The following is a 23,769-nucleotide window of genomic DNA, read 5'->3' on the forward strand; positions in this document are numbered from 1 at the left end:
AAAAGCTCCCTATCCACAACCATGCCCTGCAAACACACACATGCATGCACACACACACACACACACTTATTTTTATTATTTATTTAGTTATGTGAAATGTCTGGGGTAAACCATAGAAAGGTCTGTGGGGCCTGGATGTGGATAGGGAGCTGTGGTTTCAGTGCATTACACATGTCAGCTAGAGATTGAGTGTGAACGAATGGGGCCTTTTTGTCTGTATTCCTGGCGCTGCCTCGCTGGAGCAGGGGATAGCAATGCTGTTTTCCTGTGGGGTGGGGTAGTGACAGGAATGGATGAAGGCATGTAAGTATGTTTGTACATGTGTATGTATGTATGTATATGTTGATATGTATATATATGTATATGTGCGTATGTGGGTGTTTATATACATATATGTATATATGAGTGGATGGGCCATTCTTCATCTGTTTCCGGGTGCTACCTCGCTAACGTGGGAAAGAGTGGTTATGTATTTATTTGTTCATTTATTTATTATACGTAATCACCGTCTCCCACGTTAGTGAGATAGTGCAAGGAAACAGAGAGGAATAGCCCAACCCACCCACATACACATGTATGTACATAAATGCCCACACATGCACATATACATACTTATACATTTCAAGGTATACATACATATACATACACAGACATATACATATATACACATGTACACATCCATACTTGCTGCCCTCATCCATTCTTGTCGCCACCCTGCCACACACGAAATTTTTTTTTTTTTTTTTTTTTTTTTTTTTACCTCGTCGCTGTCTCCCGCGTTTGCGAGGTAGCGCAAGGAAACAGACGAAAGAAATGGCCCAACCCCCCCCATACACATGTACATACACACGTCCACACACGCAAATATACATACCTACACAGCTTTCCATGGTTTACCCCGGACGCTTCATATGCCCTGATTCAATCCACTGACAGCACGTCAACCCCTGTATACCACATCGCTCCAATTCACTCTATTCCTTGCCCTCCTTTCACCCTCCTGCATGTTCAGGCCCCGATCACACAAAATCCTTTTCACTCCATCTTTCCACCTCCAATTTGGTCTCCCTCTTCTCCTCGTTCCCTCCACCTCCGACACATATATCCTCTTGGCCAATCTTTCCTCACTCATTCTCTCCATGTGCCCAAACCATTTCAAAACACCCTCTTCTGCTCTCTCAACCACGCTCTTTTTATTTCCACACATCTCTCTTACCCTTACGTTACTTACTCGATCAAACCACCTCACACCACACATTGTCCTCAAACATCTCATATCCAGCACATCCATCCTCCTGCGAACAACTCTATCCATAGCCCACGCCTCGCAACCATACAACATTGTTGGAACCACTATTCCTTCAAACATACCAAAAAAAAAAAAAAAAAAAAAAAAAAGCAGCGTAGGAACAGACAAAAAAAAAATCACATTTGTTCACACTCAGTCTCTAGCTATCATGTGTGATGCATCAAAACCACAGCTCCCTTTCCACATCCAGGCCCCACAGACCTTTCTATAGTTTACTCCAGACATTTCACATGCCCTGGTTCAGTCCATTGACAGCACGTCAACCCCGATATACCACATCATTCCAATTCACTCTATTCCTTGTACACCTCTCACCCCCCCCTGTATGTTCAGGCCCTGATTGCTCAAAACGTTTTCACTCCATCATGTGAGAAAGTCATATTATATATCTTTTGAGTATTTCATTATTTGCCAGTTTTTGAAATAATCTTTAAAAAAAGTTTCTCTTTTTTAGGATGTTGTTATTGATTTGGTGTGTTATCGACGCAATGGTCACAATGAAATTGATGAGCCAATGTTTACACAGCCCCTCATGTACAACAGAATTCGAAAGCTAAAGCCAGTTATTGATCTGTATGCAGAAAAACTTATTAAGGAAGAAGTTGTCACTGCAGTAGAAGCAAAGGTTAGTACTATTGCCATGTAAGGTTTTATGTGATTAGATCCCAGATTTATCCTCTAGTTAGAATGTGATTATTCTTTGAAATAGATTGATTTACTGAATCATCAACTTCGTACTGTATGTGTAGCTACTTATATGTAATCATCTCTTTGAACTGTTTGGGGAGAAAGTTCTTTACTTGTTGTACCTCATATCTTGAACTTTCAGTTCCATCTTACACGTTTTAGAACTTCTGTCTGCTGTCAACATTCACAATTTCAACAATCAGTTAATTCCATTCATTCACTGGTTCTCTACTGTTAAAGAACTTTTCAATATCTTTATTAACAAGAGTCATGTTTGATTTCATGTTATGACCTTTGTTTGTTTTCTCTTTGACTTTTAATGAAATATACACCGTTAAAAAAAAATTCTTTTATACATATGTTGTTTCCCTTGTTAGTGAGGTAGCACCAGGAGCAGACAAAAAAATGGCCTCATTCACTCATCCAGTTTTTAGTTGTCATGTATAGTGCACCAAAACCAGAACCCCCATCCACAACCAAGCCCAACAGACCTTTCTGTAACCACATGGCTCTAATTCCCTCTATCCATTGCACTCTTTCCACCTCCCAGCATATCCAGGTTCCAAGCCTTCAGTACATTTTTCACTCGATCCTTCTTCCATTGTTTTCCCTTTTCCAGGGTCACTCCCCTTTTGATGTGTATATGCTCTTTAGTCATCCTCTCCTCACTCATCTCCATATGTCCCTAACCATTTCAGCATCCCTCTTCAACTCTTATCATTCATACTCCTCTGACGGCTTCACCCTTCTCTTACTCTATCATTTCTTACTCAATCAACCCTCATCACACCACATATTGATCTCAAACATTTCATTTTCAACAAATTCACCCCGTATTCTTTACATTTTTGTCTAGGGTATTATCATTTGTGAGTGTCTGCATAGTCATTACTGTTATATTCATCATCATTCATAATACTGGGCAGTATAAAAACAATGGGAGAGTGAGCAAAATTAAGTCAGGTGCTTGCACCCCATCTGAGAGATGCTTCAGCTTGCTGTCATCTACAAACATAAGTAAGTGCCTGTAATGCCATTGTTGAGAGAAATGACTCCTACTATGCTCTTTTCTGCTGATAATGACAGAAAACACATCTAGAACCCCACAGGAATTATCTCAGGAAATTGATTTTCAAGCACATGGAGAGAATGAGTGAGGAAATGTTGACAAAGGATATATGTGCCAGTGGTGGAGAAGCAGGAGACCACATCATATTGGAGGTGGAAGGATGGAGCGAAAAAGATTTTGAGTGATCAGGGCCTGAACATGCAGGAGTGAAAGGTGAAAGGCGTGCAAGGAATAGAGTGAATTAGAACAATGTGGTACACTGGGGTCAGTGTACTGTTAATGGACTGAACCAGGATATGAAATGTCTGGGGTAATCCATGGAATGGCCTGTGGGGCCTGGATGTAGATAGGGAGCTGTGGTTTTGATGCATTACACATGACAGCTAGACTGAGTGTGAGTGAATGTGGCCTTTTTTTGTCTGTTTCCTAGCAGTACCTCTCTAATGCAGGGGATGGCAATGCTGTTTCCTGTGGAACAGGATGGCGCTGGGAATACTGGGATCGATGTACTGTTAATGGACTGAACCAGGGCATGTGAAATGTCTGGGGTAATCCAAGTAAAGGCCTGTGGGGCCTGCATGTAGATAGGGAGTTATGGTTTCAGTGCATTACACATGACAGCTAGAGACTGAGTGTGAGTGGATGTGGCCCTTTTTCATCTGTTTCCTGGCACAACCTCACTAATGCAGGGGGTGGCATTGCTTTTTCCTGTGGGACAGGATGACGCCAGGAATGCTGGGGTCGATGTACTGTTAATGGACTGAACCAGGGCATGTGAAATGTCAGGGGTAATCCATGGAAAGGCCTGTGGGACCTGGATGTAGATAGGGAGCTGTGGTTTTGTTGCATTACACATGACAGCTAGTGACTGAGTGGGAGCGGAAGTGGCCTTTTTTCTTCTGTTTCCTGGCACTACCTCACTAATGCAGGGGGTAGCAATGCTGTTTCATGTGGGATAGGATGGCACTTGGAATTCATGAAAGCAAGTAAGCATGAATATGTACATTTGTATATATGTCTGTGTATGTATGTGTATATGTATGTGTATATGTATATGTTGATGTGTATACATATGTATTTATGCATGTATCTGCATGTATGTATATATCATTGTATATGAGTAGATGGGTCTTTCTTCATCTGTTTCCTGGCGCTTCCTCACTGATGCAGGAAACGGCGATCAGGTATGGTAAATGATATGAATAAATGAATATTTCAAAATATGAGTGACTTAACTCAGTTTATTAAACAAAAGCTCAGCCCAAGTATACTAGGGACAGTAATGGATGGGATTAAGAAAACCAGTCTTGTCCACCAGGTGGGACATAAGTTAATAAGTGCTGTGGTATTTCATGTATAATTCTGTTGATGCGTGCTGTGCAGGTTAAGAGAAGGCTTTTTCTTCTTCACGAAATTTGCATTTTGGAGATGAAGGGTCATTTGATATGTTGAATCCAAATTTGTAGTGTTGGAGAGATGAGTCATAACTAGAATGCAAGTGAGAATGTATAACTCATACATTCTGCACTGTAATTTCTGATTTGTCTTTGTAATGGAGTGAAATTTAAGATTGACTTGGGAGGTTGTTGTTTAATGTTTTTTTTTTTAGTCATTATCATCTGAACATGGTTTTTCAGTGTTATGATTGTGGGAGTCTATTATGAAATTGTTTTGTGGGATAGGTCATGTAAATCTATGAGGTTTACTTATTATATAATTAGAATGTAATTTGAAATTTTAGTGCTCTTTAAAAGTTAAGCTTTTCAAAGACAATATGACTTTCAGTAGCACATTATATTGTATTTCATTAATCATGAATTCTGTATTTGGCAACAGAGCTGTTATTGCAAGTAGCTAAGAAAAATCTTTTATGTATATATCAACAGGAAGTGAGGGATAAATATGAAAAGATACTTGAAGATGCTTTCACTGCAGCGAAATCAGAAACACGAGTCTTCAACAAACACTGGATTGATTCCCCATGGTCAGGCTTCTTTGAAGGAAAGGATCCCTTGAAAGCCAGCCCAACTGGTGTTCATGAAGACACTATCACCCATATTTGCAAGCGATTTTCAAGTGCACCACCAAATGCTAGTGATTTTCAGATTCATCGTGGTCTGCAGCGTATCTTGAGCAGTAAGTACAGTTATAAACAGAAAACACTCTTGTGAAATGTGTGGTTGGAAGGCTGCTCATTATCATAAAAGACTGAACCCTGTGAAACTTATTTTATGCTTTTTTATTTAGTTGATGTGCACATTCCTTTTGTTTACTGACGTAAACTGATACAAATGCTGTTATTTTAAAGAATTATCATCTGCCTGCCAGTTTGATATCATTTACATATAACTGATGTGAAAATATGTGCACAGTATTTAAGTTGTATTAAGGAAATTGTAGGCATTAGAGAATGATAACAAGATGATTATTGATTGTAAAGAAAAGTATGTGATATTGACACTGAACTAAAATGTATTTGTGTCCTCTTTTAAAGAATTATCATTTGCCAGCCAGTTTGATATCATGTACATATAACTGATGTGAAAATATGTGTACAGTATTTCAGCTGTATTAAGGATACTGTAGGCATTAGAGGATGATGATAAGATGATTATTGATTGTAAAGAAAAGTATGTAATAATGATACTCTGAACTAAAATATGTCCTTTTTTTTTATGAACACTTTACACACAAGGATGATGCATCAGGGAGATTTGTCTGCCTGGTTTCCATTACCTGCTTTGTATACATATCATGTGCCGTAAAATCAGCTTTTATTTTTAAAAAGTTATTTACTAAGTTTTTCTATATCCTGAAGACCTTCATTTTCTTTTCCTTGCCAAACAGTTGCAGTGCTGTTGTAAATCTCATTCACTACACTTTCATTCATCGAATGTTGTGCATTACCATATCATCTGATTATTCATTTATCTTTGTGACTATCTGATGAGGTATTACCAAACTCTGCCTTCTTAAGGCTGCACCATGCTTAACTAGTCACCTCTAGCAAGGCTGTTTCATTGTCAGTTGAAATATAGTACAGTCTCTCAAAGAATTTCTTGCTTCAAAGGAGTCCATCCTGTCCCTACTACTGAGTAAAGCTATGGAGCTGCGGGAGCCTCTGGAAAAGAAGTCCTGTAGTAACACAGGGATGCTTTCAGAATATAGGCCTGTAGTAATTAGATTTTTTTTTTTTTTTTTTTTTTTTTTTTTTTTTTTTTTTTTGTCGCTGTCTCCCGCGTTTGCGAGGTAGCGCAAGGAAACAGACGAAAGAAATGGCCCAACCCCCCCCATACACATGTACATACACACGTCCACACACGCAAATATACACACCTACACAGCTTTCCATGGTTTACCCCGGACGCTTCACATGCCTTGATTCAATCCACTGACAGCACGTCAACCCCTGTATACCACATCGCTCCAATTCACTCTATTCCTTGCCCTCCTTTCACCCTCCTGCATGTTCAGGCCCCGATCACACAAAATCCTTTTCACTCCATCTTTCCACCTCCAATTTGGTCTCCCTCTTCTCCTCGTTCCCTCCACCTCCGACACATATATCCTCTTGGTCAATCTTTCCTCACTCATTCTCTCCATGTGCCCAAACCATTTCAAAATACCCTCTTCTGCTCTCTCAACCACGCTCTTTTTATTTCCACACATCTCTCTTACCCTTACGTTACTTACTCGATCAAACCACCTCACACCACACATTGTCCTCAAACATCTCATTTCCAGCACATCCATCCTCCTGCGCACAACTCTATCCATAGCCCACGCCTCGCAACCATACAACATTGTTGGAACTACTATTCCTTCAAACATACCCATTTTTGCTTTCCGGGATAATGTTCTCGACTTCCACACATTTTTCAAGGCTCCCAAAATTTTCGCCCCCTCCCCCACCCTATGATCCACTTCCGCTTCCATGGTTCCATCCGCTGACAGATCCACTCCCAGATATCTAAAACACTTCACTTCCTCCAGTTTTTCACCATTCAAACTCACCTCCCAATTGACTTGACCCTCAACCCTACTGTACCTAATAACCTTGCTCTTATTCACATTTACTCTTAACTTTCTTCTTCCACACACTTTACCAAACTCCGTCACCAGCTTCTGCAGTTTCTCACATGAATCCGCCACCAGCGCTGTATCATCAGCGAACAACAACTGACTCACTTCCCAAGCTCTCTCATCCCCAACAGACTTCATACTTGCCCCTCTTTCCAAAACTCTTGCATTTACCTCCCTAACAACCCCATCCATAAACAAATTAAACAACCATGGAGACATCACACACCCCTGCCGCAAACCTACATTCACTGAGAACCAATCACTTTCCTCTCTTCCTACACGTACACATGCCTTACATCCTCGATAAAAACTTTTCACTGCTTCTAACAACTTGCCTCCCACACCATATATTCTTAATACCTTCCACAGAGCATCTCTATCAACTCTATCATATGCCTTCTCCAGATCCATAAATGCTACATACAAATCCATTTGCTTTTCTAAGTATTTCTCACATACATTCTTCAAAGCAAACACCTGATCCACACATCCTCTACCACTTCTGAAACCACACTGCTCTTCCCCAATCTGATGCTCTGTACATGCCTTCACCCTCTCAATCAATACCCTCCCATAAATAAAAGAGTCTGTGTAAGGAAGTTGGGCTTCCCTGTCCTTTTTGCTGACTTGTAGGGTTAAGGGTGGGGATCCCAGTTATGCAAATATTACCCATATTCATTAGGTACAGTTACTAAACTTGGGAAGCATAAGTCAAGTTTTGGAGTGATATTTGTTGTTTGATTAACCATTTGTAATTTCATATTTGTACTGTTTAGGGAGGGAGTTCAACGTTTGTAGTACCCCTCATCTTGAACATTTCTTCATTCATTTTATTGTTATCATTGACCACTCTTGTACTGTGAAGATTTTCCACAACTTTCTTAATAGATTTTTTTTTTTTTCCTTTTTTTTGCCGCTGTCTCCCGCGTTTGAGAGGTAGCGCAAGGAAACAGACGAAAGAAATGGCCCAACCCACCCCCACACACATGCATATACATACGTCCACACACGCAAATATACATACCTACACAGCTTTCCATGGTTTACCCCAGACGCTTCACATGCCTTGATTCAATCCACTGTCAGCACGTCAACCCCGGTATACCACATCGCTCCAATTCACTCTATTCCTTGCCCTCCTTTCACCCTCCTGCATGCTCAGGCCCCGATCACACAAAATCTTTTTCACTCCATCTTTCCACCTCCAATTTGGTCTCCCTCTTCTCCTCGTTCCCTCCACCTCCGACACATATATTCTCTTGGTCAATCTTTCCTCACTCATTCTCTCCATGTGCCCGAACCATTTCAAAATACCCTCTTCTGCTCTCTCAACCACGCTCTTTTTATTTCCACACATCTCTTATTATTGCTTAATAATGTATGGTGTCCTCTAGGTAGTGTATTCCTACATCTCTTGAAGAACTTTTCACTGTCTGCATTATCAGTCTGTTTTAAAGACTTGAAGATTGTGATCAGGTCATCCTTCACTCTTCTTTCCTCCAGGGTGGGTAAATTTATGGCTTCTAGCCCTTCCTTTTAACTCAGCTGTCATGATTTAAATGTGGTGAGCATATTTGAGTTTTAGCCTTATGCAAGATGTGAACAGTTTGCCGAGTGTTTCCTTATCCGTGAACCTTCTTAAGTATTCCATATGGTGAGATTGGCAACAGGTTCAGGATGTTGTCAACTTCCAAGTCTATCTCACATACATAGACATGCAATTTATTTCCTTAAATGATTATCATAAAGAGGCCTTCCTTTGCTGTGATCTATCCCCATTACTTTATGTTTACTCAGGTTGAGCGTCATCAGCCATGTGTCAGACCAAATGTAGTCTTTCAAGGACTCTTTGCAAGTTGATTCAATCATTCACATTTTTCTTTTCCATCATGATCTTTGCATCATTAGCAAACATGTTCAGTTATGAATTCATAGCTTCTGGCAAGTCATTTACACCAATCAAGAAGCATAATGGTCCCAGAACTGAACTCTTCGTCACTCATTTGGTGACCTCATCCCATGTATCCAGTTAAGAAGTCTTCCTCCTTGTTCCTGCCCGGTGATCCAGTTTCTGAATTAGCCTCCCATGTAGTACAGGTTCAGTTGCTTTCTGATTTTTTCCCAGTACCTTACAGCCCATGCTTATCAGGGAGATTGGTTTATAGTTCAACACCTCCTCCCTGTCTCCTTTCTGATAAATAAGCGTGATGTATGCCTCTTCATGACTGAAAGAGTATTTATTGTAATAGGATTTTTGAAATTCTTTGTTTTCCTCTACAGGCCGCATGGAAATGGTTAAGGCACGTACTGTGGACTGGGCAATGGGTGAGGCAGTGGCATTTGGTTCCCTACTAAAGGAAGGTATCCATGTGCGGCTTTCTGGTCAGGATGTAGAAAGAGGAACCTTCTCACATCGCCACCATATTCTTCATCATCAAAAGGTATTTGTAGTTACAGACAGGATTATATTGAAATACAAAGAATGAATTACAAAAGACAAAACAACTTTTGATTTTCTTCATTATTTTGTAACTTTGTTTTAGAGAAAGTTTTGATTATTACTTAGATATTTATATTTTTCCTGACTCAGAGTTTGGGGTTATGTTGAGAGAGTCTCACATCTTGATTTACATTATTTTTGGATATTTTATCTTTTTTGGTGTTTTAATGTGAATGTTGAGCTAAATAAATCATATATATATGCCACACTGTACACAATTTCCCCCCTTTTTTTTTTTATTTCTGATTACTATTTCTATTGAATATTTTTGACTTGACTGATTGAGAATACTCTTAAAAGATTTGATATCAGATTTAGATATGGAGCTGAATTTGAATATGTTGGCAACACTAGTAGTTGGCCAGAAAGTGTATGAGTCGCAGCAATATGCTAGGGATGTGAACACTTGCTCCTGCGATGTTCTTAGCAATCAATTTTTGGACAAAATGTTACAGTCCAAGTCATGACACATCATGGGCTTGTGAAAATGGGCTTACTAGTTAGTGAGGGACTTCGTTGCAGGTAAGGCTTATCTCATTAATGTGATATACAGTCTATGGAGACTGGGGACTCAAGAGTGTGCTTGGGTGACTCAGTGACAAGCCATTCAAGATGTGAGATTAGACTACCAATAAGTAGAGTAGCTGTGTGCTTTTTACTTGCCTCAGCTTTTTTGTTGATGCATGGTAAGGTCTTGACCTGTTTTGATGATACCTCGTAAGGTCTTGACCTCTCCAAAAACCAGTCATTTGTGTAACCTTGAAGCCTAGCTCTAATCTGAGGTGTATTCATTGTCTTGTCGGAGCACCTTTGAAAATTGACATTTGGCTTCTTCATGTTAAGCCCATTATCATTTGATATAACTTCCCTCATCATCTCTTAAGATTTATTAGGGTCTGTCAAGGTGGTTAAGGAAACTTGATCGCCATGCCCTAGAAAGATAGTTTGAAATGCAGTATTTTAGATGCTTTTATAGGCTGTTGTCCTCATCTAGGTCCTTTAACCTGTCAATCAAAAGTTCTATATTGTCACCTTCCTTATGTATATGTCGTAAGTTGGCAAATTTTTGGCACTAATTTTTTGATATATTGTTGTCCTGATAATTCCTGCATTTTCAATTCTCTTCATAAATTGCACTTACCTAAATTGCCTCCAGAATTTTAAGAATATGAACAAAACCTTTGAATTTGTGTGACAAGCTGGAAGGGCACACTCTAATCTGGTGGCTACAACTGCATATTTTTCTCATTTTCCACCTGAGGGGTCTAAATGTGCCTCCTAGTGTTGTTTTCCCAGGGAAGACTTCACTAGTTCCCTCATCTTCTCCATTATTTTTGTATCTGAATGATTATTGATTCTTGAATAAGGTAAAAATCAATTTGAGAATTTTGTATTAGAAATGTGTGAAGAGTATAGTTTACCATAATTATTGTTTTATTGATTATAATTTGAAAATTTTGAAATGAAGACCATTGCTAAGATTGGGAGTGAGGTAAGACATATATTTCCCCTGTTTTTTATGTATTTTACTGAGTTTGTGGAATCAGTTGGTGGCAGTAGATATGCTAAGATTGTGGTGTATAGGTATTTTCATGAATGACAACCTAGGAATGCAGGGTAACAATTCTCTTTGTTCAGGTATCATGCCACAAAATTCAGACCACAAGATCTTAGGTGATGTTTATTGATCGTCAGTCAAAAGCTAGTTTTGTCAGAAGCTACACTGAGTGCCAAGGGTAATCCTGGGATCAGCGAAGCTTCAGGGTTACAATCACTTCATGAATTTGACCAACCTAGTAAACTCTCCGAGAAATAATGTGAATTACCACAGAATTAAGATGTAATGAAAGTTCTTTGTGAGGTCAGTCTTGGGTTAAGGAAATGCAAGTAAAAAATATGTAATTGTTTGTAAATGCAAGGAGCAGGAATATATACATTCACACAACACAATTACAAGAACAGCATGTGCATAGAATTCCCAGGGTTGGAGTTTGCAGTAGACTACCCAGCCATAAAGATACCTGCTTAGATGCATAGTCCTCACTTGCTGCACTAGCATATACAGTTGCATCATGACTTTGGAAGTTAAAGTGATTGCCACCATTTGAATAATTATAATTGACTAAAGTAAAATAAAATCACATGCAACAGCACTGAAAGTTAACCCTTAAATTGGAGTATTTTCTCCTGGTTCATACCCATCTTTTTAAAAAAATAAAAGATGATAGAGAAAGATGCCTTCTTGAAATGATAGATTTACCTGCAAAACTAACAGAAAATACTCAGAAATTTTTGTAACTACCTTTGTGTTGGCCTGGTCCAGTCCTGAGTGAGTGCATGGAGGTGGCTGTGAATGACATAATTGGCTGTTCTTGATAAAAGGAAATTGTGAAGATTATGTTTGTTTCTTTCTGTTGAACTTGCTCTCTCATTGTACCTCTATATCATAAACATGCACAGCAAAAGTGGTAAATTATATGAATATTAGAAATTTTGTGCATTTCCTTTAACATTTTAGTGTGAGGGAAGTTGAATTACAAGTGTGGGGAGGATATTGGAAATTTTATTTTATACTGAATACTTTAATCTTTTTATTCTCCTTAAAATTTAATGATACTCTCACTGCAACTTTCATATGCCCCCTTTTTCACCTCTTGCACCTTTCTCTTGACCTCCTGCCTCTTTCTTTTATATATATCTCCCAGTCATTCGCACTGCTTCCTGCAAAAATCATCCAAATGCCTCTCTCTTCTCTTTCACTAACAATCTTACTTCATCCCACCATTCACTACCCTTTCTAATCTGCCCACTTTCCACCTTTCTCATGCCACAAGCATCTTTTGTGCAAGCTATCACTGCTTCCCTAAATACATCCCATTCCTCCCTCACTCTCCTTATGTCATTTGCTCTTACCTTTTTCCATTCTGCACTCAATCTCTTGTGTTACTTCCTCACACAAGTCTCCTTTCCAAGCTCACTTACTCTCACCACTCCCTTCACTCCAACATTCTCTCTTCTTTTCTGAAAACCATACAAATCTTCACCTTCGCCTCCACAAGATAACGATCAGACAGTTGCCCCTCTCAGCACATTAGCATCCAAAAGTCTCTCTTTCACATGCCTATTAATTAACACACAATCCAATAATGCTGTCTGGCCATCTCTCCTACATACATACGTATACTTATGTTTATCTCTCTTTTTAAACCAGGTATTCCCAATCACCAGTCCTTTTTCAGCACACAAATCTACAAGCTCTTCACCATTTCCATTTACAACACTGAACATCCTATGTACACCAATTATACCCTCATATGCCACGTTACTCACCTTTGCCTTCAAATCACCCATGCCTTCAAATCACCCATCACTATAACCTGATCTCGTGCATCAAAGCTGCTAACACACTCACTCAGCTTACTCCCAAAACGCTTGCCTCTCATGATCTTTCTTCATGACCAGGTTCATAGGCACCAATAATCACCCATCTTTCTCCATCCACTTTCAGTTTTACCCATATCATTCTAGAGTTTACTTTCTTACACTATCACAAACTCCCAGAGCTTCTGCTTCAGGAGTAGTGCTACTCCTTCCTTTGCTCTTGTCCTCTCACCAGCTCCTGGCTTTTTGGAAGGAGGTAAATAAAGTGTGTAAGACAAAAGAACAAATGGGAACATCGGTGAAGGGGACTAATGGGGAGGTAATAACAAGTAGTGGTGAAGTTTGCTGAATGTGTTTGATGATAGAGGGGCAGATATAAGGTGTTTTGGTCGAGGTGGTGTGCGAGGTGACAGGGTCAGGGAGAATAGTTTGGTGAACAGAGAAGAGGTAATGAAAGCTTTGCGGAAGATGAAAGCCGGCAAGGCGGCAGGATTGGGTGGTATTGCAGTGGAATTTATTAAAAAAGGGGTGACTGTGTTGTTAACTGGTTGGTAAGGATATTCAGTGTATGTATGGTCCATGGTGAAGTGCCTGAGGATTGGTAGAATCCATACATAGTGCCATTGTACAAAGGCAAAGGGGATAAAGATGAATGTTCAAATTACAGAGGTATAAGTTTATTGAGTATTCTTAGGAAATTATATGGGAGGGTATTAATTTAGAGGGTAAAGGCATGCACAAAGTATCAGATTGGGGAAGAGCAGTGTGGTTTCAGAAGTAGTAGAGGATTTCTGGATCAGGTGTTTGCTTTGAAGAATGTATGTGAGAAATACTTAGAGAAACAGATGGATTTTTATGTAGGATTTGGGGACCTGGAGAAGGCATATGATAGAGTTGATAGAGATGCTTTGTGGAAGGTATTAAGAGTATATGGTGTGGGAGGTAAGTTGCTAGAAGCAGTGAAAAGTTTTTATCAAGGATGCAAGGCATGTTTATGAATAGGAAGAGAGGGAAGTGATTGGTTCCCAGTGAATGTCAGTTTGTGGCAGGGATGTGTGATGTTTTCATGGTTTTTTAATTTGTTTATGGATGGGGTTGTTAGGGAGGTGAATGCAAGAGTTTTGGAGAGAGGGGCAAGTATGCAGTCTGCTGTGGATGGGAGAGCTTAGGAAGTAAGTCAGTTGTTGTTTGCTGATGATACAGCACTGGTTGCTGATTCAAGTGAGAAACTGCAGAAGTTGATGACTGAGTTTGGTAAAGTGTATGAAAGAAGAAAGCTCAGAGTAAATGTGAATAAGAGGAATATATATTAGGTTCAGTAGGATTGAGGGACAAGTTAATTGGGAGGTAAGTTTGAATTGTGAAAAACTGGAGGAAGTGAAGTGTTTTAGATATCTGGGAGTGTATTTAGCAGTGGATGGAACCATGGAAGTGGAAGTGATTCACAGGGTGGGGAGGGGGCAAAGGTTCTGGGAGCATTGAAGAATGTGTGGAAGGCAAGAACATTATCTCGGAGAGCAAGAATGGGTATTTTTGAAGGAATAGTGGTTCTAATAATGTTATGTGGTTGTGAAGCATGGGCTATAGATAGGGTTGTGCGGAGGAGGGTGGATGTGTTGTAAATGAAATGTTTAAGGACAGTATGTGGTGTGAGGTGGTTTGATCGAGTTAGTAATGAAAGGGTAAGAGAGATGTGTGGTAATAAAAAGAGTGTGGCTGAGAGAACAGAAGAGGGTGTATTGAAATGGTTTGGACACATGGAGAGAATGAGTAAGGAAAGATTGACAAAGAGGATATATGTCAGAGGTGGAGTGAACCAGGAGAAGTGGGAGACCAAATTGGAGATGGAGGGATGGAGTGATAAAGATTATGAGTGATTGGGGCCTGAACATTCAGGAGGGTGAAAGGCGCACAAGGAATAGAGTGAATTGGAACGATGTGTCATACCAGGGTCGATGTGCTGTCAATGGATTGAATCAAGACATTTGAAGCATCTGGGGTAAACCATGGAAAGCTTTGTGGGGGCCTGGATGTGGAAAGGGCCTTTGCTTTCAGTGCATTACACATGACAGCTAGAGGCTGATTGTGAAGAAATATGGCCTTTGTTGTCTTTTCCTAGTGCTACCTCACACACGCACGTGGATGGGGATGGAGGTGCTTGTTTCATGTGTGGCGGAGTGGTGGCGGGAATGAATGAAGGCAGCAAGTATGAATATGTACATGTGTATATATGTATATGTCTGTGTTTGTATATGTATGTATACGTTGAAATGTATATGTATGTATATGTGCTTTTGTGGGCATTTGTGTATATGCATGTGTATGTGGGTGGGTTGGGCCATTCTTTCGTCTGTTTCCTTGTGCTACCTCACTAACATGGGAAACAGCGACATAGTACAATAAATAAAAACTTTAATCTTATTCCATACTCACTTTTATTTCATACATACTCTTATTTCAGCACTGATGGCAAATAATATGTTATTCCCTGAAATATCATACCTCTTGCCACAAATGGATATGAAGATGTCAATTCGATGGCAAACAAGGAAGTGAAAATAGTATAGGTGAGACAGGTTTTTAGGAGGAGGTGCAGTCGTGGAGACTACACAGAACTTAACAATTACCACGGTAATATAGATTGGGAGAGTTCAGTAGCCAGGAACTAGGGTATTGTGGTGAAGAGTTTTGTGAAATTCACAAATAAGGAGTTGGAATGTGTACTTATAGCCACAAATATGGAGTGAAGAACAGTTTGATCAAAGATGTTGTAAAGCATGGGAGTTAATAGATGTGTAGTTGTGGAGATGGAGGTGACACTGCAGCTAGCCAGCAGATGCATGGTGTAAGAGAGCAAGGAATGAGTGTAGCAGAATAAAGGAGGAAAGGGAATTTTTGAAAAGAGTATTATGAATAAGGCAGATGAAAATCCAGAACTATTCCATGAATTTGACAGAAGTAGATTGTCGGTTAAAGAGCAGATGATCAGATGAAGGGATTCGGAGGGAAAAATATTTGAAAGTGAACACTGTTTCTTGACCTATCATAAGTGATCTGCTCATTTTCTTGTTTCTGTTTTATTTGTATTTTGTTGAAAAATAGTCAAATTGTTGGTGATGGCTTTCAAATTACGTACTAGAAACATGGGAATATTACTGGTTCATAGTCAGCTGCTGAGGCAGGGAAATGTGTCATTATTTGCTAAGGTAATGAAATAGATTGCTCTGCGCTTGAATTGGTAGCTGTCAGTTACCCAGTCTGCATAAAATTTTTCCTTCTACCGTAGTGAGAATGTTGGGCATTCCTTGCACCTGGAAATGTCCTCTATGTGACTCCTGGCTTATCACTCCCTGGCATGGGCTTGATGATGTCTCAACTCCTGTGGCCTCTTCTGGCATCTTTACTGTCAATCTTCTTAAGCTGATTGTATGGGATCTTAGTCATGCCTTTTCCCTGCCGCACAAACATGGCAACATCTTGCACATTTTGAACTACAGAACTCAGCAAGCCTCCTCCCTCATGTCACACTGTCAACGAAGCCACAGGACCTCAGCAACTCCTCTATCCTCCTGCACAGTCTCTCTGTATTTTAGTGCACCACCTTTCCTCTAGTTTCATGACAAAATCCAAGAAAGACATGACTATCCTGTGGTAGCCGTGTCACACCTCTCATGCTAGTGCTATGGGACTCCTGCCGTACCTGCACATGTCATTTCACCTTTCCCTTGCTCACCCTGCCCTCTTTCCTATTCCTGCATCACTTGCAGCAGCTCACCCTTAGGTACATTATCTCTGTGTGTACTCATGAAAGCATTAAATTGCCACTCAAGTTTGTGTACTCATCTCTCATTTTATTCCCAGTCACCATTACAAAAGAATTTAGACAATTATTACACCTGTTGAAATAGCAAAGGCAGATTTCCATGCTTTGCTACCTTACCTTTGGTTTCTTGATTTTTTTTTCCTTGTTTTCAGGACCTACCAGTATTAGTACAGTGTCATTAACCAAAGGGTAGGCTGTTGTATTGTGTATTTCTTTCCTTTCACAGATAAGCTTTGGTACTATACCTCCTCATCTCTTCTGCCAAACAAAAATTTTTCTTTTTCAAAAGGGAGATTTTCCACATCATCCATAACCCATTGAATATTATTCTTCATCTTTCTTTACTTAATCTTATGTTATTTTATGATTCATTTATTATCTGGCCCCACCAAGGACTTTTGTCCATGACCAAAGCCTTCAGCTTAGAAATAGTGCCTCCAGGATAGAAGATGCACTTTAGATCCTATTGGAGCGTACCTATAATGGTATACTCTTTTCACCTTGATTTAGAACCACTAACACACTGGATTATGTCACTGTTTCGTTTTTTCAAAGTCTGTATTTGTTGAGTCACTATACAAAGCACAGAAAAGCCTCTGTGTAGTACTCCTAAGAAGTGGTTTGGAGATGAATTTAATGTGAAGGTGCATAAGTATTTGTTATCCCATGTAATCTTAACCCTTTCACTCTTGAAAGCTTATGATTTGTACCCACACCTTGTTTGGCAGATGTTTGGAATTATAAAAGATATGTTTTTCATGTTTTGACTGGTAGTGATTAGTGAACTTATCCCTGAATACATTTATGTAGAACTGGTATAGATGTAGTTGTTTATACACTACTGAGGTGTAAAAGGGTACATGTCATTAGCTGATGTAACCAGTCAAAGCTGCTAAACGTTTGTCATGATATCTTTTCAACCCCCAAATCTTTTATTGTTCATGGTATGTTTTAGTCACATAATCAGTTGAATCAGTTTTTATCTCTTCTTTGTACACTTTTAATGTGTAGAAGTGAATTGGAATTAATGCCTGATTTGGAAAGAAGGAATGGACTTAAGTAATGTGACAAACTCTTCTCAGATATTTTGTTGGGCAGTAGATTTCTGTTTGATGACCCTTTTAGTATTTCTGTCACTTATTTTCTTTTCAATCTTTCTCTCACATTTCATGTGAACTGGTTAGATAAGAATATTTAAAGATGTAGCTAGTTTTGCAGATGTCCTGCTGTTTTTTACTCTCTTTGTCGAAGTATGTTGTAACTTCATTGTAATGCTAGGCATGTTTGAAGTATTAGTAGCATAAACTTTGGGGGCTAGTAGTCACCATACATATCTTACATAAGAGACTGAAGAAAAATTCATACCAACTTTTTGGTCTTACAGAAAAATGATTCATTAAGTACACTTATATGTTATGATGGTAATTTTGGTGTGTTTAATCTATTAGTGTAGAAATTTCAGTAAGATATTAATGAAAGAGTCCTGTGTATGTCTCTGCATGTATGATACTACTGTTAATATTTCAGATGACAAATGACACCCCTGTAAGCCGGTAGATGATAACGTCTCCAGCAGCCTCTGTTAGATGATTAGTGTTCAGTAACTTTGTGTACATGAATTTGGTGGCTTATTTACAAACACTAATGTTCTAATTGTATTTTTGTACTTTGAAGTTGTTTTGGTTGACATTAGCATTAAATACCAAATACTACATTCCCTGGGATTTGCTTTAAATAATGCTTGTTACTTGTTTTAACAGAAGCCTTTGTTGAACACAAGTGAATTTCTCGTGTTTCCTTTTGTTTGCATTAATGTCTGTTAAAGTGCAGAAAAAGGAATCCGTTTAATCTCTTGTGAATCAAATGTAAAGCAGAGCTGTTGTTGTGACTAACAGTTTGTGAATCTTTTCATCCTCTTTGTGTGAAAATTCTCTCTATTCCTAACACCAAAATGACTCAGTGATGAAAAAACTTGGATGTTTTCATCCTTTTAACCTTTTCATTCATAACTTGATATAGCATACAGCTGAACAGTAGTCCCAGCCATGTTGCTTCATATGGTCTGAATTTTTCTGCTTGAATTTAAAGGAACCAGTGGTTCCTTTACTGACTGGAGGCATTCATAGGTGCCATATGTCACCTGCAACTCTAACTAGCCTGCAGAATTATCCACAAGGATTATGTACTGAGAGAAAACCATAAGGAGAAAACAGAATGCTTACACATCACATGGGATCCCACCCTACAACTTATGTTAACAAACAAGATTTTATGGAGTTCAGATGATGCTAGCAGGAAGCTGTCTTATTTGTGTATATCGGGAGACCATTATAAGCAGTTTTGGATACGCCATTAGGAGAAAACTCGATCTCCTGGCAGGGCATAGGAAAATGAAAATGAAGACAACACAACAGTTTATGGAGTGAGAATGAAGACAACAACAGTTTACAAAGTGAAAATGAAGACAACACAACAGTTTACAGAGTGCATGATGGATTTAACCCAAAGACCACAGCAACTGTAGATATATAGTTTGCCCTCATTGTGACACTTTTCAGTGAATATAGAGAAAAAATTTAATAAATCTGTCTTCGTCACCAGTTGAAAGAGCTTTTTTTTTTTTTTCAGAAGAGATTGAATTTGGAAAAGTGTGTGAAAGGAGAAAGTTAAGAGTAAATGTGAATAAGAGCAAGATTATTATGTTCAGCATAGTGGAGGGACAGGTTAATTGGGAGCTAAGTTTGAATGGAGAAAAATTAGAGTAAGTGAAGTGTTTTAGATATCTGGGAGTGGACTTAACAGCATATGGAACCATGGAAGTGAGTCATAGGGGTGGGGTTTAGGCAAAGGTTCTGGGAGCATTGAAGAATGTGTGGAAAGAGAGAACGTTATCTCGGAGAGCAAAAAGAGGTATGTTTGAAGGAACAGTAGTTCCAGCAATATTATATGGTTGTGAGGTATGGTCTATAGATAGGGTTGTACAGAGGAGTGTGGGTGTGGTGGAAATGAAATGTTTGAGGACAATATATTGCGTGAGATGGTTTGATCAAGTAAGTAATGAAATGGTAAGAGAGATGTGTGATAATAAAAGAGTCTGGTTGATAGAGCAGAAGAGGGTGTGTTGAAATGGTTTGGACATATGGAGAAAATGAGTGAAGAAAGATTGACAAAGAGGATATGTGTGTCAGGGGTGGAGGGAAGAAGAAGTGAGAGACCAAATTGGAGGTGAAAGGATGGAGTGAGAAACATACTGAGTGATAGGGGCCTGAACACACAGGAGGGTGAGAGGCATGCAAGGAATAGAGTGAATTGGAATGATGTGATATACCAGGATCAACATGCTATCAGAGTACTGAACCAGGACATGTGAAACGTCTGGAGTAAACCATGGAAAGGTAGTGTGGCTTGGATATGGATAGGGAGCTGTGGTTTTGGCACATTTCACATGACAGCTCGAGAGTGAGTGTTAATGAATGTGACCTTTTTTGTCTGTTTTCCTGAAGTAGAGGGCAGCAATGCTATTTCCTTGTTAGGTGGAATGGCACCAGGAATGGATTGAAAGTAAGCAAGTATGAATATGTACATGTTTGCTATTTCCCTTGTGAGCAAGATAGCATCCAAAACATATGATGAAGCCTTAGAGGAAAAAGATTCTCATTTCGCTAAAAATTGTTCCTCTTTTTGGAAAGAAAGATTGGAAGGGAGAATTTCCAGCCCCCACTCTCATAAGGTATTATTATCACACAACCCAAGATTCTTTTCACGGAGAGGTCCTGTGCCTATGACCACAGGACCCTTCATCCTATGGTCCTTAAAGCTCTTGAGCTGTGCTTCCCTCTGTAGCCAGGACAGAATGGATTTCTTTAAAGTGAAAAGCACTTTGATAAAGTCAACTAAAGATGATACAGCCTCTTACTCGCTGTGCAACCACAAGCAGGTGGAGCCACGCAACCCCAGTGAAAGCAAAGGAGATGTCATGGAAAATGCTATCAATATTGTGTGGTAAATGGAAAGTTATGGAAAACAGGGAAGAGTTTTCACTGGAAGTGTAAGTAGTCCCAGTGATTTGTGCGGATGCAAAGCATCGACTATAGATAAGAATGTGTGGAGGAGGGTGGATGTGTTGGAATTGAAATGTTTTGAGACAGTATGTAGTGTGTGGTGGTTTTATTAAGTAATAAAAGGGCAAGAAAGAGGTTTAGTTATAAAAAGAGTATGATTGAAAGAGCTGAAGAGGGTAGGCTGAAATGGTTTGGACATAAGGAGGGAAAGAGTGAGGAAAGGTTGACAAAGAGGATGTATGTGTCAGAAGTGGAGGGGTCAAGGAAGAGGGAACAGAATTGGAGATGGAAGGATGGAGTGAAAAATATTTTGAATTATTTGGGCCTGAACATGCAGAAAGGTGAAAGGCATGCATGGGATAGTGTGAATTGGAAAGATGTGATAGATAGACATGGGTTGAAGTGCTGCCATTGGACTGAACCAGGGCATGTGAAGCGGCTAGGGAAAACCATGGAATGGTATGTGGGGCTTTGTTGTGGATAGGGGGCTGTGGTTTTGTTGCATTTTACATGATATCTAGGGAATGGATGTGAGTGAATGTGGCCTTTTTGTGTGTGTATATGGTGTTACCTCACTAATCTGGGAAATGGCGATCAGTTATGGAAAAAATATTGAAAAAAATCCACTCTTATTGCACCAGTCCAGCCTCTGCATATGAAGCAATCCTGACCCTTCCCAATAAAATCCCTTCTCCCAGAGAACACACAAACATATTTATGAGACACTTCAAAAACCACCCATAAGCTGTCCTCATCCTTAAATAGGAAAGACATGAAAAATAAACAAAATCCATCCAGAAGCAACTCTCCATCCACCTTTCACTCCCATTGATACAAACAATGCAATTAAAACCCTAGAGAACTCTCCTGATGACAAATCAGACTTTCACATTGCAATATAGGCACAGATATTTTGAATTATTGGCTTCTCAACAAAACCCCAATATCTAGAAACATGTCATTATGATACCAATCCTAAAACCCTCCTAACCACCCAACTAACCCCCCCTCCCACACACACACACACACACACACACACACACACACACACACACACACACCATCCTGTATCACTTTTTTTCCTGTGCCCAAACTTTGTGTGAAGATGATCTACAACAATCAAAGAAAACATCCCACTTTCCCCAAAACATCATGGCATTAGACACAAACACTGCCACTTCACTACACTCTGAGCTTACGCAACATATCTTAAGTGAATTCAATCAAACACAACCCCTTCCCAAACAGTACTATTGGCAAAAGACAAACAAAACATTTGACTCTGTCCCTGACACATCCTCACACAAAAAATACTGACTCCATCTTCCTCAGTGATGACAAAATGTGGTTGACCAATTTCATTGGTGTCTACCATACCCGGTGTAATTCACAATGGATTCACTCCTAAAACAGTAAAATTACAGCAGAGTTCCCAAGGAGCAGTTCTTTTGCCAATTATCTTCAGTCTCTTCATACACTACATCATATTACCTCAAGCAAACCTCATCATGAAGTTCCTTTTGTATGCAGGGTGACCTCACTGTCACATCACAAGAAAACCTAACGCCACAAAAGCAACGTCAGTTATGCAGCACTATACTGTACAATTAGAACAGTGGCTCACCCAGAACAGAATGTCTGTATCCCTACAGAAGTCTTCAGTTACTATTTTAACCCCAGACAGATACACATATAGCTTTAGTCACATTAATTGGACAGTCTCCCACAGAACAAAACACTAACCATTATACTTATCACCTGCAGAACACTAACTGGCAGCATATTTCACTATAAACACTGTTTCATGATATCCCAAGTCCTTTCATGCCCACAATGCATCTGTGATTCTGAACCTTTATTTGCCCTGCACTCTTTGTACATAGAAGCATACACAAAATCACAACACTTTATGACCTATGGGCTTTTTACTAGTGGACATGGTCAGCTTCCTGAGTGCTGTAGGACCCTTATAAAGATAGAAGGGACTCTTTGGGGCAGGAAGTAAGTAACTTGTGATTATTTAATCGAGGTTATCCTCAGCACTTTGATATTCCCAACTTATCTAGTTGCTGTTCATTTCATACTATCCAATTTTTGTGCATTCCATATTCATATTTTGTGTAAGGGAACAGTGAGAAACAGGCCATCCAAAGACAAGGGCCTGCACCAGCTTAGGGCTGGTGAATCTTTGATAACAATATACTGTCTGAATACTTTAGTTTCATGCTCATTGATACAGTCAAAGTATGTAGTTCATGATTTCAGCTTTTGCTGTTGATTATTTGATAAAAGTAGAGTCTGGACTGTCTAGAAATGTTAGTACTGCAGTCATTGTAAATAAATGATTTTGAGTGATCAGGGCCTGAACATACAGGAGGGTGAAAGGGATGCAAGGAGTATAGTGAATTGGAACGATGTGGTATACTGGGGTTGATGTGCTGTCAGTGGATTGAACCAGGGCATGAGAAGCATCTGGGGTAAACCATGGAAAGTTTTGTGGGGCCTGGCTGTGGAAAGGAAGCTGTGGTTTCAGTGCATTACACATGACAGCTAGAGACTGAGTGTGAATGAATGTGGCCTGTGTTGTCTTTTCCTAGCATTACCTTGCATGCGTTTGGGGGAGGGGGGGTGCCATTTCATGTGAGGTGGGGTGGTGACGGAAATGGATGAAGGCAGCAAGTATGAATATGTACATGTGTATATATGTATATGTCTGTATATGTATATGTTGAAATGTATAGGTATATATATGTGCGTGTGTAGGTGTTTATGTACGTACATGTGTCTGTGGGTGGGTTGGGCCATTCTTCGTCTGTTTCCTTGCGCTACCTTGCTAACGCAGGAGACGGCGACTGA

At 39.6% G+C, this 23,769-nt stretch overlaps 1 protein-coding gene across 7 annotated transcripts in view; it reads left to right on the plus strand.

The window, feature by feature from the left end:
• Nucleotides 1-23,769, plus strand: part of Ogdh (oxoglutarate dehydrogenase Nc73EF) — a 111,661-nt gene that overhangs the window by 57,593 nt on the left and 30,299 nt on the right. For 4 of the 7 annotated variants that reach the window (XM_071690113.1, XM_071690118.1, XM_071690116.1 and 1 more), the window contains exons 12-14: nucleotides 1,764-1,934; nucleotides 4,952-5,201; nucleotides 9,429-9,589. In XM_071690113.1, the coding sequence (XP_071546214.1) occupies nucleotides 1,764-1,934; nucleotides 4,952-5,201; nucleotides 9,429-9,589 (582 nt within the window). Of the gene's footprint in view, nucleotides 1-1,763; nucleotides 1,935-4,951; nucleotides 5,202-9,428; nucleotides 9,590-18,379; nucleotides 18,398-23,769 lie in introns of all 7 variants that reach the window. The other 3 variants (XM_071690112.1, XM_071690117.1, XM_071690114.1) reach the window with 1 other exon arrangement.

The sequence above is a fragment of the Panulirus ornatus genome, chromosome 48, assembly GCF_036320965.1.
Source record: "Panulirus ornatus isolate Po-2019 chromosome 48, ASM3632096v1, whole genome shotgun sequence".
In the NCBI taxonomy this organism is placed as follows: domain Eukaryota; kingdom Metazoa; phylum Arthropoda; class Malacostraca; order Decapoda; family Palinuridae; genus Panulirus; species Panulirus ornatus.